Source organism: Lagenorhynchus albirostris, chromosome 3 (genome assembly GCF_949774975.1).
Source record: "Lagenorhynchus albirostris chromosome 3, mLagAlb1.1, whole genome shotgun sequence".
Classification (NCBI taxonomy): Eukaryota; Metazoa; Chordata; class Mammalia; order Artiodactyla; family Delphinidae; genus Lagenorhynchus; species Lagenorhynchus albirostris.
This window is the reverse complement of record NC_083097.1, coordinates 57684734-57704999: the sequence shown is the minus strand read 5'-3', so window position 1 is coordinate 57704999 and position 20266 is coordinate 57684734. Positions and strand designations below refer to the sequence as shown.

The 20266-nt window shown below is 43.9% G+C and overlaps 1 protein-coding gene across 1 annotated transcript in view; it reads right to left on the bottom strand.

Moving 5' to 3' along the window:
- ARHGEF28 (Rho guanine nucleotide exchange factor 28) overlaps positions 1–20266 on the bottom strand; it is a 310128-nt gene that overhangs the window by 144794 nt on the left and 145068 nt on the right. The window contains 4 exon segments of the mRNA XM_060143115.1: positions 2589–2649; positions 3217–3269; positions 15236–15308; positions 18514–18694. Of these exon segments, the coding sequence (XP_059999098.1) occupies positions 2589–2649; positions 3217–3269; positions 15236–15308; positions 18514–18694 (368 nt within the window).

Sequence of the window (20266 nt, the reverse complement as noted above, 5' to 3'; positions counted from 1 at the left end):
CTGTGGTGGTTCGGGGGCGCCAGCTTGGATGAGGTTACCAGCTGTTACCCACTAGAGACTTTATTCTTCCAATCAGTAGTCATTTTCAGTGTATAAACTAATGGTGAGCCGGTTCCTGATGCTCATGGGCCAACGACAGCAATACAAAGGGAGCTTACTCTGGTGCTTCCCTGTCCAGTGCCAAAAATAAAGTTCAAAGGCAGTTCCTCAGTCACACTGGTCATACGTCCCATGCTATATAGACATATGTGGCTACCTGGCTATATCTGAATAGCGCAGATACAGAACATGCCCGTCATCAGAGAAAGTTCCACTGGAACGGCGCTGATGTCGTTTATGAGATCGCACTAAACTCACGTCACACCATTTTGAATAACACAAATCAGCAAAGCCATATACCTCAATGCCACGTTTATCAGCACTTCCTTAGAGACCAAGCAGAATATAAGCACGTATAAAGTAGAACGGTTTAGAAGCGGCCACGGGGAAAAGCCACTTCCGGTTCCAGACACCAGCTTACCACCTGATTCTATTATGTTCTTTGCATAAAATCAGGTGACCTTTTCTAATCCACCAAGGTTAAATGAACAACAAAGCCAATGTTCACACAAGGGATAAACCATTCATAGACCTTCTCATAAATCACCGGATTAATGTCATACACGCTCGTCTCTCTCAAATTCTTTATCACGTCCCTCCTCAGACACGACATTACTGACAAAACACCCCGATCAGGTCAGGCTACTGCAATGTCCATAACATGTGCCTTCCTACCCAGCAAGGATACCGGTTTGAGAACGGAGTGAATTTTTGAAGTCTAACATGAAAATAATCCTGCTATCTAATACTTTTAACAGCCAGCACTCCTCCCCCACCAGCAACCTGTCTCGGTAAACATTCTTCAAAGCGAACATTCCTGGGAGCATGATGCAATCTGGAGATGAGACATCCTGCATGCGTGAGCGGCAGTCGAGCTCTGGGCTTCAACAGCCTGCGACACTCACCCACATGGGCACGTTTGCTTTCATTTCTCCTTCCTCTTCCCCTCTTCTGGAAGTAAATCATTACTCTTACCTTCTATAGCAGAAATATTCAAGGTGTGCACAAAGCCCGGTATGATCTAGTTTCTATTCCCATTTCAGTAGCACCTCACACAAGGAGAGCCAGAAAGCACCTCTGGCTTGTGGCCAAACTACAAGCAGCACAGCCAGCCGATGCTGAGGGTGCTTCCTCCTCACCCTGCTTTATTCTTGTAACTGCTCTGTTGCATGCCTGCACTCCCCAGGGAGCCCCCTGCACCGCCAGGCTCCGCAGGCCACCCACCTTCGCTACTAAGTTCACCCAGGGAGCTGTCTTGCTTTTCGCTGATTTCACATCAGCCCAAGCACTTGGTCACTGCCATAGCCACCACCACACCCCTGCCACTCCCAAGACTGCTCTGCCCAGGCACCTTCCAGGTGTGTGAGCTGCTGCAGCTTCACTGAGCCGGAAGAAACCAACTGGGCAATCTCTGGATTACCTGCTTCCCCCTTATCAGCCCCAGACCATCCAAGTGCCCGGACAAGGCATCTGCTGATAGCCCAGCCTGTGCATGTCCTCAAACCCCCAAGAGCTTCATCAGGCTCTAACTCAAAGGTTAAGTCTGGAGCCCTGATTAGCCCTGAAGAATTAGAAAATGCCCAAGGAGGAGATTTGGGGAGGTGCCCCTTGGGGAGTGGTGAATTACAATGCTTGTGAGCAGACAAGAATTCCCAGGGCCAAGGGGAGAAATACTTTCCCCTTGCCAAGGGAGCTCCTGGTTCCTTTGAAGGGACACCCACATCAGATCCATGACCCAAGATAAGCATCTGGTCTTTTCCTGAGGCCAGGGGATAAGATCACACAGGCTCAGCTCCAGGGGACCCCCTACCGGGTATCAAAATAGGATAGCGGTAGGGCTTCCCTGGTGGCGCAGTGGTTGAGAGTCCGCCTGCTGATGCAGGGGACACGGGTTCGTGCCCTCGTCCGGGAAGATCCCACATGCCGCGGAGCGGCTGGGCCCGTGAGCCATGGCCACTGAGCCTGCGCGTCCGGAGCCTGTGCTCCGCAACGGGAGAGGCCACAACAGTGAGGCCCACGTACCACCAAAAAAAAAAAAAAAAAAAATAGGATAGCGGTAAACTTGGGGATTCTGAGGCCAGGCAGGATGAAGTTATGAGTCTCAACTGCCCCATTTACCCTCTACCAGTGGGCTCAGTCGTCATCACCTGAAACGGAAGCTGGTAGTGCCAACCTCATAGGAATAACAAGGTAACATATGACAAGCCCCGAGCCAACATCTGACTCAGAGTAAAACTGTCTAGAAAAGCTTGGATTGCTTTCTGTGTTTTGTTTTGTTTTTTAGAGTGTAAATGGAGATTGAATGCCTGAAGTCATAGTATTATAACTGATGCTGCAAAAAAAATTTACCTGGGTGGGTTTCAAGAAATAGACAAGGCCCCCAGGAAGGAAGATTTTATTTCTAAGTAGATTTTCTTCTTGTCGCCTGCATACCTGGGTCTGTGATACCCCCATATGCATGCTGGGGGGAGCAATATTTTGGAACATACCCAAATATAGACTGTCCTGGTCTTCATGTTCATTCAGTTGAACCACTGGGCTTTTCACACGCTGGAAAAGATAAAGTCAGGTGGCTTTTTTACAAGTTACTTACTTGATAACAGTAATGTTTATTTTTGCAAATGAAAAAACAACCTAAGAAAACATCAGTAAAGACATGTTACATGTGTCACCACACATAAACAGAAAACTAGTCTTGTACGTAATATTAAGAGCTAGAAATAAGGGAAGAATCTGTCCCAAGCTGATGCATGCCTAAAAGCTATCCATAGGTTATTTTATATTCAGAGAATATCTCCCAAGTTCATTCCTGCAATGGCATTGTTGGCAAACATCTGTAGATATCATCTTCAAGTACGAATTTTTGGAAAAGGTATACAGTCATCTTGCATATACAACTACGACCCAGAAAGACAGCTAGGTTTGCTCATTAAGAGCAGAGATCTAAAATTCGATAAAGGAAGCAATTTCAAGTTATTCTGAATGTGCCCTGGGACATATCCCTGAGGGGTTTTTTTGCTTTGGGTTTTTTATCCTGTGTTTATTACTGCTAGGTCTTCACTTCTACTTCAACTCTGGAGAGAAGCACAAAGATGAAAATGGGCAGGGAATCATTACCTTTACATTCTCCTCTCCAGGCGATGATCTGCTGGACACCGAATTCTTAATCTCTGCAAAAGGAATAATTCTTATCAGGATCTGCTGATAGGAATTTCCATTAAAAAAAAAAAGGAAGAAGAATAAAAAGGAAAATAAAAAAAGAAACTAGATGACAAATGCAAATGAGTTGCTCAGAGCCGTCTGTGTGGAGCTAGGTTTTAGATTAGGCTTCTTAAAAATCAACTCTCCGAAGAGCAGAATATCTGATAACCTGACAGCCCACGCTCTGGTATTATTTGTGTGGACCAAGATGTAAACAAGTCCAGGAGCTCTCACAGGAAATCCTGAGGAAGACAATGATTGTTAAATAAACAAATGTCCCTAATTCAGAAGGAAGGCTGTGCACTGACCGAAGCCTCTTCAAAACAGCACAGATTCTAAAGACGTGACTCGTACCCACCTGAGGAAATCTCACGTCTCCTTCCTCAAGTGCCACCGATTTCATGTTTCAAAAGAGCCTAATTCATTCTAGATGAGGTTTGGTTTTCTCTTGCCCATTGTTTAATGTCAAGAACATCAGCACACCCCTTGGGCTGGGACCTCAGACAGTGCCAGGCTCTGCACTAACCAGCCCCATGCACACCGGTGGCCTTCGCTCTGAATAGAGGCTTTCCTGGAAGCATCAGTGGTCATGATGTTCTGGGATGAACAGAAGGTCCACTTAAGGTGTGCTTTTCTCTGTGTCTTGATTGATTGGTTTTCTTCCCAAATACTCAGTTGCCCGTAAACAAGAGCCCGTTATTGAAATAACCACCCAAAGTAGGTTTGGGCCGAAGGAAAACAGAAGTGTTGGGCGCTCCTAACAAGGGCAGCTGGATGGAACTCTTCACCCTGAATTTGTATTAATATACAACACTGTGGGCCCAGGCCCTCTTCTCGACCCCTCAGCTTCCCTGCCCCCCAGGCCCTGCTGGATGCCAGTTCTGGGGAGCCCCTTAGTTTCCCCACCAGGTCCATTAACTAGGCATTCCCTCCCACACTTTGCCACTCCTGTTAATTTCAGTCACGTGAGGCCTCAAACCTCCAAGCGGATTTATTCAAGCCCTTCTTACTGCCTGGCAGCAATGCCAGTTTCCATCCATGTTTCTGCTTAGAAAAAGTATAAGGTTTTCGTTTAGGTGGCTTTCCATGATGAATCTTAACAAGGTAAGGATGGAGCAGAGAAGTCAACAGACACAAAGTCATGATGTATTTTTTTTAATCTGCATAACAATAACTTTGAATTTGCTTTATATCAAGCAAGTTAGTAAGATATCTGCCCTCCACAACAGTATATTGCTCTTGAATTCATAATGCATATTAGCTTCTATGATGAAAAATGAAAGGGTAATAGCCTCAATTTCATGTGGTTATGTCAGCTGACCTCTACAGGGAGTAAGGACAAGGCTGTAGCTGACACCCAGCCTGGGCAGCCTGTGCTCCTCAGCAACCCCACCTACCTTTACATGCACACCCCACAAAAGGCCTCCAGGTGGCAGCAGAGTACCATCTGCAGAACAAGAGGGCCCGCGATGGGAATGTCAAAATGAGACACCTTCACCCCTCAAAAGCCTGCTGTTTAAGCACCGAAGTCCAAAACACTATATTAAGAGAAAGTTTTCGTTCTACTGCACAGATGCAGAAAACTGATGTGAAGCACCTACTATAGTGTTTACCATATGGGAGCACAACAGGTCTTCTGTTTTAAAATACATATACCCAAATCCTAAAAATTGGGTGAAGGAGGGTAACTAGAACTAAAGTTTCAACAGACACATCTGCATAGACAGCAAGAGAGTCACACACATTTTTACTGCCCGTCACTGGATATTCCTTTAGAGACATTGCAGACCATATGCTTTTAAATGATAACAATTCTGCATTTCTAAAGAATTCTGTACCTACAACACTGATGCAGAAAAATAATACACATTTTATTCAAGACTGCTGATGAAGAAGTCAGGTGATCCACCTGTAACAACAAAGGATGTGTTCACCCAGTAATATGTTCAGAGTCCACCCCAGTGGTATGTTCAGATTCCAGCTCCCTACCCCTCTCAAAAGGCTAGTCTTCATACACTGCCAGTCTACATTTTCCTTACAGTCTAATGCAATTTTGTTCAACATTCAAACAAATACTACAAACTATGTTAAAATAGACGTCTTTATAAAACGTATAATCATTTTTAAAACAACTTTCAAGGTTATAAAACTATCTCAAAATCATTAAAAATATTTGTGGGACTTCCCTGGCAGCGCAGTGGTTAAGAATCCGCCTGCCAATGTAGGGAACACAGGTTCGAGCCCTGGTCCGGGAAGATCCCACATGCCGCGGAGCAACTAAGCCCGTGCGCCACAACTATTGAGCCTGAGCTCTAGAGTCCACGAGCCACAACTACTGAAGCCCGTGTGCCTAGAGCCCGTGCTCCGCAACAAGAGAAGCTATCACAGTGAGAAGCCTGTGCACCGCAACGAAGAGTAGACCCCGCTCACCGCAACTGGAGAAAGCCTGCGCACAGCAACGAAGACCCAATGCAGCCAAAAAAATTTAAAAAATAAATTAAAAAAAAATTTGTGACAGGATAATCATGTATCTTTAATTAATCTAGGATGATACAGAACTATATCTTAGAGCTTTTAAAGAATTTGGCACTCCTTCCACCAGAGTTTAATTAAATTGCTCCAGGAGAGTTTCTGCTAAATGACGAGGATCCTTTTACACTCACCCACTGCACCACCAACTGCACAGTGCAATCAAACCACTCATTGCTATAGCAACCTTCAGCAGATAATGATATCAGTAACCCCAAGCTATTCTGTTTTAAAGACCTATTAATCTCCCTTTCAAGGCCTACCCAGAAGGAAGGACCTCCACCTCCTAAATCAGATTTGCCAAACATCATAAACATGTTTTTTATTGCCATACTATAATGGATCAAGAAATAATCTCTAATATTCATGTTCACTAGGGACACTGCACTAGCAAACAGCATAAGATCAATACCAGTGTCTTGTTAGGAAACAGATTAGCCTAATAGAGCTCAACTCTGGGCACAAGTCATACCGTCTCCTTTTGAGAAATGGGACCATGGAGGCTGGACTTAAGCAAAGACAAAGCTTACATGGAAAATACAGGGTGCTCAGTATTCTTCAGCTACAATTTGCTGTGTCATCTGACTCCTCCCCCAGGAAGGAGGCAAAAAGGATCTCGATCAGAGCCAGCCAGACAACTACTGCTGCTTCACCCCGACCCTCAGGTTCAGCTCTCCACGATCAAGTCCCCAACTGGGTTAGACATGCAGGGCAGCATCAAAAGCACAAAAGAAAACACGGGTCATGCTCTCAGCTTGCTCTGTCTGCCCCACAAATGCCCAAAGGGACTCATAGGGTAGTTCACAGTCTTTGAATGAATCCTCTTCTCCCAATAGACTATTAGCTCTGGGAAGGCTGGGTCCAAATCAATTTAAGCCCAACACCTGTATCTCCAGGGCCAAGCAGGGTGCCTAGCATATTACAGATGCTGAATAAATGTTTCTCTCCTCCATGTAGATCTGATGGCCCAAAATAACCAATGAGATGCAACAGATCATTAGGGACAAGAAAGGGAAAGTTGTTTACTTTATTAAATTACTAATTCAAATATTCCAATACCGGTGCTATTTCATCACAGCTTCTGAACTGTCAGCTGGATGAGACAGATGAATGTTTTTCCCCTGGCTTCCTCCCACCCCTTCAGCTCTGCAAGCCCAAAAGTCACCCTTTCCTCTCTAGTTACGCACTGGAGTTTCACTAAGGGCTTCACTTCACGAGTCACCTTAATATTTTACCCTAGTGTGCATGTCTGATTCATAACTGCTAGAGAATTAAAATGGCAAAGGGAAAAAATTTGAAAAACCATCTACCGCTCTCAATTCACAGGCTATTATAACACTCTGATCTTCTGTTTCAGTATCTCAATTACTCCCTTTTTTTTTTTTTTTCTAAAGGTGGGAGTACTAATCCCACCTTTACTAATGCCAACTGATAGCTGTTGGCATTCCCAGTATAAATATGGACTGGGAGAAACAATGAGGCACTTATCAATAGAAATATCAACATGAGCCCTGTTAGTCCATGAGTCCCAACATTCCATATAATTTAACAAGCTCAACCGGGCCCCCAGTGATCCAAGCCTCCAGGATCAGCAGTCAGGGAGAGGATGCCAAGGCGAGAGAAGACCTCAAGCAACTCAAAACGTGCTCTTTTACAATATAATTTTTACATTTCTACTCTGAATTCTTTCAGAAAAAAATTAAGACATCTTTTTTGAAATACGTAGTGTTTTTTTTTAATTCAAATTATTCGTGACACTTTTTTGAGTCACAAAAGTAATTCAGAAAACTTGAAAGGGACTGAGGAAAAAAATCCATAAATCCACCATTAATGGTTTAGTATATTCCCTTCACACATATACACATATATATTTGTATTTGTATATTTATTTGTATATATATTATGTATATACATATATGCATGTATATACATGTATATATATGTATGTATGTATACATATATATAACAGCTTTGAGGTATAATTCAATACCATACTATTCATCTATTTAAAGTATACAATTCAATGATTTTTAATATACTCAGAGCTGTGCAGTCATCACCACAACGAGTTTTAGAACATTTTCATCACCCCAACAAGAAACCCCATACCCATTTGTACTCGCTACCCATTTCTCCCCGACCACCACCGCTCCCACCCCAGCCCTAAGCAACCACTAATCTACTTTCTGTCTTAATGGATCCCATTTTGGATACTTCACATAAATGGAATTATACACTATGTGGTCTTTTGTAACTGGCTTCTTTCACAAGGCATGTTGTCAAGGTCCATTTGTGTTATAATGTGTCCGTATCTCATTCCTTTTTATTGCCAAATACTACTCCGTTGTATGGATAGATCACATTTTGTATATCCATTCCTCAGCTGATGGACTTTTTGGATTGTTTCCATTTGGGGCAGTTATGAATAATGCTGCTTTGAGCATTTGTGTGTAAGTTTAAGGAGATCTATGTTTTTATTTCTCTTGAGTATATATCTAGGAGTGTCATCACTGGGTCATAAGGTAACTCTATGTTTAATATGCTTTTATAATATAGATTTTTTACATCTAGAGTGTGCACTCTCTCCCACCCTCCCCACCCCCCATCCCCATAAGATCTCAAACAGTCAAAAATTAAGTCATGGAGTAAAATAAAAGACATCACCCTCAGCCCCAAAATTTGGTGGCAACTATCAACTAAGCAGAAGCTCTAAATCATTATACTTCAAACTGAGGTCAGGACAGAATTTTCCTAATTTACTCAACTGCTTGAATAAAATGAGGCAAAGTCATCTTTCAACAATATAAACAACATTCAATTTTCTCTTTGGAATACTTTTATGTCCCTAAGATTTCACACTTAGAGTCTATTTCAATTCAGGGGGAAAAACTCCTTAAATATACCTTCAACTTATAAGCTTATTTCAACTGTATTAGACTCCTCAGTTGATATGCTTAGTAAATGCTTGTCCTTCCTCCTAACCTGCTAATCGGACCCAGCTGGAGCAAAGTAGCCATAGCAGATGGGAGCAGAATCCCTTGTATCTAGGTGAATTCTGAGGAATCTGAGATTCTTTCCAGCTCAAACTAGGATTCTTTAATTCTGTGATGAACTGGGGGAGGCAAGGTGGAGAATTTTTCTTTATATGAAAATACTAATATTATTATAACAATATACAAAATGAGCATCGTATCAGTTTGAGATCTTATTTTGGCGTTTTAAGGATGAAACTCATTCTCTTCTGTAGGCAGGAGGAGAACATGGACTGGCAAAGTCAGTCTCTAAAAGAAATAGAGAGAAGACTGAGCCTCTCTGTCAAATGAAAGCAGCACAGGTGACTTCCTGGGGCTAGGAAGTACATTCTACGGGTATGGAGTGTAACTGTCTTGCAAATGCCCAGGTACCTAGCTTCTAGGCAGCAACACTGACCAAGCCCTTGGATGGATATTCCACAATGAGGCTAAGATAAGAGCTGTGTATCCAGCTGAGTAATCACCCCTGCAGAACAGCCTCCTTAATTGCTTTCCTAAATCCCCAACACCTCAGCCACCCTGGTTAAAGGACCTGCATCTTGATAAGACATTGGAACCGTATTCAACAGTTCTAAAAAGACATTGGGCCACGGTATTCAAAACGAAAAATCTTGGAAAGGAAATTTTGCATGGATAAAAGACTTCTTGGTTTTCCTAATAATATCTCACAGGAGATATTCAAATAAGGAGAATCCATCATATGATGGATCCATCATATGTGGAATCTAAAAAAAGGGTACAAATGAACTTATCTACAAAAGAGAGATAGAGTTACAGATGTAGAAAACAAACTTACGGCTACCAGAGGGAAAGGGGAGAGGGATAAACTGGGAGATTGGGATGGACATATACACTCTACTATATATAAAACGGATAACTAATAAGAACCTACTGAATGGCACAGGGAACTCTACTCAATACTCTGTAATGGCATATATGGGAAAAGAATCTAAAAAAGAGTGGAGATATATAGATATATAAAACTGATTCACTTTGCTGTACACCTGAAACTAACACAACATTGTAAATCAACTAGACACCAATGAAAATTTTTTAAAAAAGGAGAATCCACCACACAACTCCCTCTTCCCATTTCACTCCCGTAGAGCACACAGAGAAGAGCTGTACCCCCGTCTAAGGAATGTTCAAGCAGAAAATCTGCTCACCTGGTCACCACGAGGTGAAGAGCTGTGTCCTGATATCCCAGCACACACATGATCACCACTAAGTCCGCTCTAGCCACGTGCTATAACTTGCACTCATCACAAGACAGTGTTGGCTAAGCGTCCACAGTCAGATACTGATCAAGGTGCCCCACCTGTATTTTCTCATTTAAACCTTATTTTGAAGGAAGTATGATATGACACTCCCACTCCACCATTTTCCACAAAAGGAAACACAGCTGAGTAACTTGCATCCTGTTCAGAAGCCAGTTCATGGCAGAGCTGAGGTTTTTAGCAGAGTCTGCTTGTTGCTGATGTGTCATCAAGACCTGTCCCTGCATGTGGGTCACAGTCTCCCATCGTAAGGGCTTTATGAGACAGGTCGGTCACGTGGAGGAGAGCTTGTTTCAAGGCAATGATTCCAATTTTGCACTTTTCCATCACACAAAAGCTGGAAAGAACTCTAGAGCAGCAGCCCAAAGACTAAATAGGAAAACAGTCTGTTAGAGAACGGTGGTGGGTATCTACAGTGTGGCGGGCAACCATTTACCCACCTGAGTTCGGACTGCCTGGGCAAGCAGTGTCACCTCACACAAGTTATGTGACCTCTCTCTGCTGCCACCTCCTTGTGCACAAAATGGGGAGAATTGATTCCTGACTCCCAGAAATGTCCCTCTCTCCATGGCCACTGGGACGTGTGCTCCCTGAGTGTGCAAACTTGGCTCGGTTCCCAGCTGCGTCCCCAGCGCCTCGAGCAGTGTTCGTCATTCCACAAAGGCGTGAGTGAAATTCAATGGAAGGAAACTCCATGAGATGAGGGCTTTTTTCTCTTTGCCTTTTTGGTTACTGCTTCATCACCAGTGCTGAGAACAGTACCTGGCAGAGAGTGGGTGCTCAGAAAAGACTTACTGAATGGGTAAGTCAATGGGCCTGTAGGGCTCACGTCCGCCTGCCTAGAGCGGGCCTTGCGTTTGGACCCATGGCCTCTCGCACAGGATGGGGAGGAGGAAGCGCCTCTGAGCCCACTGGGAGCGGCTGCCTCAGCCCTGAAGGAGATGATTGTGCCCTCTCCCTTTGCGACTGGCACTCGTGTTCCAATCCCTACTCCTTATGTCCTCGTTGAATGAGAACGTGGAAGATAAGTAATGGGGAGAAGTGAACACAGTAAAGGACTCGTCACATAAAAGTCGAGACAGCAAATTACACAGGGTTTTTTAAAAACTCCAAAATAATGAAAGAAAATGGATTCACCCAGTGAGTGGTCAACAGTATTGCAATGGTTGCCTGTCTTATGGCCCCATAGACTCTAGGCAGGCAGCAGCCTCCTGAAAAACATCAAAAAGTACAGCGGGGGGCCCCGGTCTGGGGGGATCCCACATGCCGCGGAGCGGCTGGGCCCGTGAGCCATGGCCGCTGAGCCCGCGCGTCCGGAGCCTGTGCTCCGCAACGGGAGAGGCCACAGCAGTGAGAGGCCCACGTACCGCAAAAAAAAAAAAAAAAAAAAAAGGTACAGTGGGCTGTGTGGCAAGGCATGGGTGATCTCAGTACTCAAGATGACCATGAGTAGTTTTAAAAATGCCTCCCTAGCTCCCTCCCGGTGTGAGCATTATGTACTAATAGATGGAGAGAACCCACATGATCGTGAAAAAGGAGGACATAAGCTTAAAAGAAAGGGCAGGATCAGGGGAGATGAGGAAGAGCAACATTTCCAAAGCACCTTCCACAGACCATTTTCATGAGACGCTGAGAGCTAAGAAAAAGGGATTCTCCCGTGATCAAGTTAGAGAACTGTGAGGTTAAACAAGAAACACAGGTTTCTTGACTGCAAGACTTAACTAGAACCTACAAAACGTTAAACGTATTCTCAGTTTCCAACAGGGGGGTTTCATATATAGCATTTTCTACTTATTTGGACAAAGAATACTTATTTTTCAGAGCATCTTCCAAGGTTGGTGTTCGGTACAATGCTCTTTAGGAACTCCAAGAGTAGGAGATCAAATAACGACAAAGGCGGCAAGGGACAAAACGGAGTCAGTTGGTGGATCAATACATACTCATAATTAGCTTATTCATCTGAACACAGTGAAAATGAGGTGACCTTTTGGCCATATAATTCATTTGGAATAACATCCCATCATTCTGGGAGGACAATTACAATCATGAAATTATGGAAACATAATTGGTTCAGAGACAATAATAAAACCATTTATCACACCACCAGAGACAAAGTAAATTTCCAAGCTAAAGGTATTATAATCTTTTAATCAATGGCAGCTACAGATACACACTTAAAAGTCCCCTTTCTACCCACTGCCCCAGGAGGCAGAACATTATCTATTAAGAATCTTCTGTGAGATCTCAAAGGGAAAGTTTGCTTTGGGGGTTAAAGGGAAAAAAAAAGAAACAACCAAGCTCTTACACTCAAAATGTTTTGTTCTTCCAGCTGAGTCACCTGCAGGCTTATGAATGAACAAAAGCTAATTGAATGTTTTCACTTTAGGTGAATACTGCCCTCTGCTGGAATGTGCACACAGTTTCTAACATGTCCTCCAAACGTATACAGATAAAAGCACGGTCTACAAGGTCTGTAAAATATACACGTTAATTATTTGGTGTTAGAGAACTTGAGTTTCTGTCCAAATTCTTTTGCTTATTGGTTGAGTGACTTCAGTCCAGCTGGCAGCCAGGTGTATTAACTTGCCTGCCCCCCTGAGCCCATCAAACTCAACCTGTCTAAAATTGAGTAGGTATTTTGTCATGATCCTGCTTCCTGTAAGGCCTGTCCCACCAGGAGTGGAAGAATCACCCTTCTCCCTTGCCACTGACACCCACCTGACATCCTACGCCTTCAGGACAGTATCCATCGGTCCCTCTGTCTCCAATCTCATTATACTGCTATGGTGCAGACTGTCTTCTGTATTACTCTCAGCAGCCCCTGGCCCCTCCAACCTATTCTTCACACTCTCACAGAGTGACCTTTCTAAATAACAACCTGATCTAATCTGCTTAAAACAGTTCCCAGAGCTGTCAAGGTGGAGTTCCATTTCCTTGCCTTGTGTACAAGCCCTGCTGATCTGCCTCTCTTTCAGGCCTATGTTCCTGGCATCACATACACACCCCTATACTCCAGGACCACAAAACAACTTGCATCTCCCCCAGCGCATCATCTGGTTCAGGGCTCTGTAGTCCATATAGTCCCATTGTCTAGAATTCCCTTCCCTCCCTTAGATCACAGCTCCAGGGTCACCTCCACCAAGAAGCTTCCCCTGACCACCATCACACACCACAGAGTTCTCACAGTATTACTTGCCTATGACTCCTATAGCACTTATACTGTGCTGGGACAGCTTGTTTTTCTGCACTAGTCCCAAACTGTCAGTCCCTTGAGGGCAAGAACTTAGAATTTCAGCACTTGTTTAGACCTCACTTTGTTCTAAGTCAGTTTGGAGGTGGATTACAAGGGAAGAAAAATGTATACGATGATAGAGTAAAAATCAGGAGTTGATTTTAAAAAAAAAAAAGGAAAAGCAAGAGTGAAGGCTTAAGAAATAAGGGTAGTATCAAAACGCGGTCAGCAGTACCCTACAAATTTGCAACCGGCAGGCCAGAAACTTAGCACCAGGTTTACCAGCCAACTAGAAGCAAGAAACCTGATCAGTTACTGTCAGAGTAGTAAAAGCCAAGCCCAATGCTCAGGAGATGACAGCGCTCGTGACATGAGCCCGGAGTTTTCTCCCCGGGTCTGCAGGAGAAAGTGCGAAACTCACCACCACCTCCTTGGGCAGGTACGGCAAGCTGCAGCTCCCTCCACGCAGCCAGCGCACCACCCACAGCGGAGAGCAGCGAGGGCAACTCCACAGGGGCCCAAGCGGTGCAGCTTGGGTGGGAAGCTCAACTGGTTTGCTTAACCCGGGCCTGAGTGCAGGTGCGTGGGGCACACACACTTAGAACAACCGGTCTTCCAGCTGTCGACACTGGTGCCTTGGGAACAGGAGTCTTGTCCTATTTTTTCTCCCTAACCCCAGCATCTAGCATGCTGTGTCTCAGCCCTATCAGACTATTGTCGCTTTACATTAACAGATATTTTGTAATGTCTGCTCCACTGATCTGAAATTAAGTAGATAATATAACCCTACCCCCAGACATAAATAAACCTAACCTCACATTTAGTTTCAAAAAATAAAAAGCACTCTAAAATATGAAGCAAAAGGATTATAATTGATAATAAGATAATATGTATTAAAACCTTTGCCCTGACTACCCTGGAAGACATAGTGATGTATGGTCAGATTCCTAAAACCACTGGGTTTTGGAAAACAAAAAACAAAACGACAATCCGTTCCATATAAATAGTACAGGAGTATTCAAGAACAGAGGTTAAGATACTCCAGCAAATCAAAACCCGTGTTTATTACTAGGACTTGCTAACAGATCAGACCTACTTGCATACATTAAAGGGGAAAGAACCTGAATAGAAGTAGAGATCACATGCCCAGACAAACTGCCAAGTTAGAGAAAACAACGAAGGACGATATTCCTGCCTACAAGCTGGGTGTTAACATCCAGGTGCGCCATCAACACGACTCCACGTTACGATGTGGAACAGAGTAGTGACAACGTGTTTTTAAACATATACCTCTTGCCGTGGACGCCCACCTCGAGCAGATTTGTACATTCAGTCTCTGAAGCTCCATCAGGGCTGTGCAGGACAACCTGGGCTGGGTAGGGCCGCCTGTACCCTGAAGAACCCCCAGCGCGCCCCCTCCCGTCACCTCTACACGCCAGTGGTGCTCCCCAGAACCCACGGCAACAAAGACACCCTCACGGCCTCCATCCTCTAAGACCCCCTGGGCCAGCACAGAGCAGGAGCTCCACACAGGTGGAGCGAGCTGGAGAACAGGTGAGTGAGGGAGGACTGAACGGAATGAACGGACTGAACTTGGAAATGAGGGGAACACTCTCTGCATGTCAGGAGAGGTCCCCAAAGATCAGGAATGTGGGAGGAACCCAGTAAATGCTAACCGAATGAAAAGTGGAAACACACAGTACCTTGGTGCGGCGCTGCTGGAGGACCCCGGGGCCCAGTGGCACCCCAGCACCCTGCTCTTGCCTCCCTCAGCTCCTGCTCTTCACCACACACTTCAACTCCCAGGTGACTAGTTAGTTCTGAGCTCTTTCTGGGTTCCCGGGGTCGGGAAGGAACATGCGTACCTTCTTCGGTTTCTGCAGTGCTGGAGGGCATATCTGATTTTTCCTCTGACCTGGCTTCTTGCTCTTCAAGAGCCTAAGAGAGGAAGAAAAAAAAAAAATCACTGAAAGCCATTTGAGGCTTCAGATAAGCAACAAGAGATGAAAATCACAATCGAGCATCTCAGAGCCGGGACAGGCCAGAGGCATGGCCTGGAGAGGCAGGGGCTGATAGGGTGGTAAAGCTGCTGGGAGAACATGTAAGCAGTACCCCGGATGACATGAGAGACAGTGGGAGGAACCAGAGACAAGGGCCAAAACTGTCCCTGCCACTAGTCCTCGCTGCTTCCCCAGATCACACAACCAGAAGGTTCTCAGGAACATGACGCATGAACCAAAAGGGGGACAGAGAACAGAAAGTCTTGAAACCTGTAAGGACTTCTGTTTGACGCATCTGCCCACCTAGACCAACCTCCATCCACACCCTAAGACACAGGGATTGGGGGCCTGGAGATGGGGGTAGGACCACTATCACAGGGAGGACCCAGGATGAGCTATATGTTGGTACATGCTGGTGCAGGCTGTCCCTGGCCAAGACTGAGCTGTGATCTGTAGAGAGAAGATGCCTTTACAGCCCTCTGTATTTTCCTTTCAAATAGATTCCCCACAGCCAGTGAAAATGCGAAGAGACAGAATTATGTGTTGATGTGTCAAAAACTGCCCAAGACTGTATCAGCACATGTTCCAAAACAAATACATGGGTAAACTGAGGCAAGCAACCCTACAACTGACCCAGAGTCCCGAATCCACCCCCGCCGGGCATGTTATTAAGCTCAGCATATCAAGTGCCTTGCTCATGACTATTTCAGGACATCCTGAGGCCAGAGCAAAGAGAACATGAAAATATACATAACTGACCAAATCACAAAGAGGCAGGGAACAAGCAGTACCCCGTCACCCACCCTCTGTGGCTATTAACCGCTCCCAGCCTTACTCCCAGGACACAGTACTTTCTCTTTTAGGGCCCGCCATGGAATTAACGGGTGGACCGAAGCATGTATATGTCTGGAGAGGTACTAAGGAGACGGTAGCATGAGTACCTGGGGTTAAAAGAGGGCTAACCACGCAGGCTCAAGGCCAAAGACAACCACTTACTAGCTTACAGGTTTATTATAAGCGGATATAACTCGGGAACAGCCAGATGGAAGAGATGCATGGGGCAAGGTATGGGGAAAGGGCACGGAGCTTCCATGCCCCTCCTAGCAGGCTCGTCACCCAGTACCTCCACAAGTTCACCAACCTAGAAAGTTCTCCGAATCCAGTCCTTTGGGGTTTTTATGGAGGCTTGCGTTATTACGTAGGCATGACAGATTAAATCTCTGTCCACTGGTGATTAAACTCCATCTCCAGGCCCTTTCCCCTCCCTGGAGGTGGGACTGAAATTTACCAGGCGATTGGCTCCACAGGTAACTAGCCCCCATCCTTAGGTGCTTTCCAAAAGTTGCCTCATTAACATAACAAAAACCACCTTTATCCGCTCCACACTTAGGAAATCCTAAGGGTCTGGGGGCTGTGAGCCAAGAACCATGGACGGAGACCAGATATATTTCTTATTGTAAGTTACAATATCACAGTGTCTTAAAGAACCTCAGCCCTATTCCCTTCTCAGTCTCCCTACGCACTACCCAGCCAAAAGCTTAGGACAGGAAGAACGAAAAAGGGGTGCTGGTACCTGGAACACAAGGCCATCCCACTGCAATGGATTCTTCTTTTATCAAGTGTTTTCCATAAAATTAAAATCTCTGATAAATTGGAAAGTAATCTTCATTTGGTCTTTGTTATTGTAAAGTCCACTACGATCAATTATTAACGCATCTAGATTTACTCATCCTACATCTCCCCCAATGTCATCAGTAATAATTATCTCAAGTTACAAGAAATCACGAATCCGACCGAAGAAGCTGGAAGTTTTTATAATGCAACGAATGTTCAGAATTTTTGCTTTACGTGGAGCATGCTCTAGCCTTTGCAGGAGCTCTGTGGTCTTGCTGTAGTCTGAGTGTCCCCTCTAAGGACACACGTGTTGCTGAGCTCTGCCCCTCTGAAACTGCAGGGAGAGGCACTCATCCCGGGTAAGGCTGCTGGGCCAGGCCCAGCCTCTGCCCCACTGAAATAGCCACCCCTGGGGGCCTGGGTGAGAAGCCACAGGGATGGCTGAGAACTTCTGTTTCTTTAAACAGAAAGGACCCTTAAGCAAAATGAGGAAATACTGTATGCCAGAAAATTATCCACTAAACTCCCTAAACCCAACAGAGGTAGCTCACACTCTGAAGAGCGTGTTTTAACTATTTAATAAAACCCTACATGGAGTAAGCAATAATCTTGGATATATAATGTTTCTGGTTAAACCTTCAATTTAGTTATATAAAGCAAACATTTTACAAAAGCCAGAACTGATAAGTACCAATATCAGTTTTCTGATAACAGTAAACTGACTGCTTACTTTGTAAAGCCTATATAGTCATGAAACTGGTGCTTGTTAATGGACGTGCTTGAGAAGCCTGCGGGGGCAGAGGGTCTGCCGGGGGGTGTCACACGATCTGGTGAGTGAATCCATTATACCCCTGAGCACTCTCGACTAAATTGACTGAAGCCCTTTTGCTCAAAAGAACATTCTACTTGATAATAATTAAAATATATGAATATGCTTTATGGTCTTCCAGATTCAACAAAAAAATAAAAATAGTGAAGATGAAACATTTTAAACCCTGAGATGGGCATGCTCTGATAACAGTCAAAGCTGATGTCTGGGCCACGGTGGGAGGGGGGAAAATCTCTTTGAAAAAGAACTGGTCTCAAGTGACCAGTCCCCATTCAAGAAGAATCTGTACACTGAAACAAAGGCTTAACTATATCTAAGCCTTAAGAAATCCCAGAAGAAGATATTATTGATTTAAAATAACCCTAAAGGTACCTGCTTTAGATAAGAATTATAATACAGTCAATAAGCTAATAGAAAATACCCAATGTCAGAATATTAAACATCAGTGACACTGGTTCATGAAAAGTAAAGGAAACAATATTACACAAATTACTATTTTCTACCTGCCGCCAAAATATCATATAATAATCTTCCTTCTACTGGTGTAACAGTTTCTAATTCCATGTCCCTCAAAGTCCCATTAGAAAAAAAGAAAGTGCTACCCCCCACCAAAATAGTGTTCCCAAAACAACGAGTTTGCTGTCTGCACTCTCAAAGAGCGTGAGTTATTATGTCTTATACCACAATAAAGGGCACAAACCTTGAGGAGAAAGGCTCTATCCCAAAAGTATTTCCTAAAGAGTTTAATATCCGCCTCCAACAAATGCTCGGCTGTGTGATTAAGCGTCAGGGTCAGTGTTTCTGATGAGTGAATATACCGCAGGGAGGCATCTTCGCTGAGCTGCACTCGGGAGAAACCTGGGGAACGTCTGCCCTGGAAGCTGAAACATCACAAATCAAAACCCACGGTCCCAATACCCTTCATTGTCCCTGATATTACAAACCCAACTGGCAAAACAAGCCATAAAAGCTACCTACTGAAGATAGGTACATAAGATCATGTAAATAGAGCCTAATAAAGTCATCTTTGTTTTTCCACCTAGAGAAGACGTCAAATGAAAAGCTGTTCACATATATTATATACTATAAAAATTTACATAATTAATGCAACAGTACTGACTCTTAAACATAGCATTTTACCTCATTCTCCCTTTAACCTGAAAAGATGCCTCTGGCCTTAATGGCTACCACATTTTGTACCACAAATTAGCTGGCAGCAGACAGTTTATTAGGCGATTACAGTGGAAAACAGATATGATCTCCAGAGAGCATGGTGAGGTTTGGATGTTACAAACAAGCGAGATATTCACAACACACTGGTCTACTGTTGTAAATCATTTCCTCATGCAAATTAAAACCTGCATAAATTTGATCGTGTTGCATTCTTGAATTCATTCATAAACAAAGGAACAATATTCCCAAACTAAATTCCTGAATATTGGCTTATTTTCCATTCTGTTGTGGTTAAGAACAACTGCACGTTTATTAGCTCTATGTAGGCTTCATGGTTAATGTCATAATATTCTGGATGGCCTATAGGTCATGTAGTAGCAATGGTAAAGAGGCCTCGGGAGGGAGACGCTAGTGCTCCCAGGTTACAGCCTGCCTCAGCATGTTGTCACAGCCCCCAGACGCTCCCAGATTCTTCAGTTCACAGAACTAGCTCTATGTCTCTTTTCTCTTCTTCCATTACCTCATTTTGTTAATCAGCATTTGTATATTTGCAAAATTATAGTATAGCTCCCACCACAAAAATGCTACCTCTGTCACATGGAGTGACAAAAGAGATCCATTAAGAGCACCTGTACTCTAAGATTTGCGGCATCTCCCCAAACTCTTGACACAATTATTTGCAAGGACTTCAGAATCTTCTAGAAAACAATGCCCCATGCCAACTACAAGCCACTGAAGTGAATGATTCAGGCTGAGCAGTAAGATTTTTGTAATTAATTTAGAAAATGGAAGCTCCATCACATAATCAAAATTTAGCTTACAGTCTACTTCTAATCCCATCCATGAATGGATTTATTAGATGTGTAAACATTTTTTATTTTCATTTTATTGGAGTATAGTTGATTTACAATGTTGTGTTAGATTCAGGTGTACAGCAAAGTGATTCAGTTATACATATACTCATTCTTTTTTAGATTTTTTCTCTTAAAGGTTATCAAAGAATACTGAATAGACTTCCCTGTGCTGCACAGTAGGTCCTTGGTGGTAATCTATCTTATATACAGTAGTGTGTGTATGTTTATCCCAAGTTCCTGATTTATCCCTCCCTCCAATGTTTCCCCTTTGGTAACCATAAGTTTCTTTTCCATATCTGTAAGTCTGTTTCTGCTTTGTAAATATGTTCATTTGTATCATTTCTTAAATTAGATTCTACATATGAGTGATATCACATGATGCTTGTCTGTCTCTGTTTGACTTACTTCACTTAGTATGATAATCTC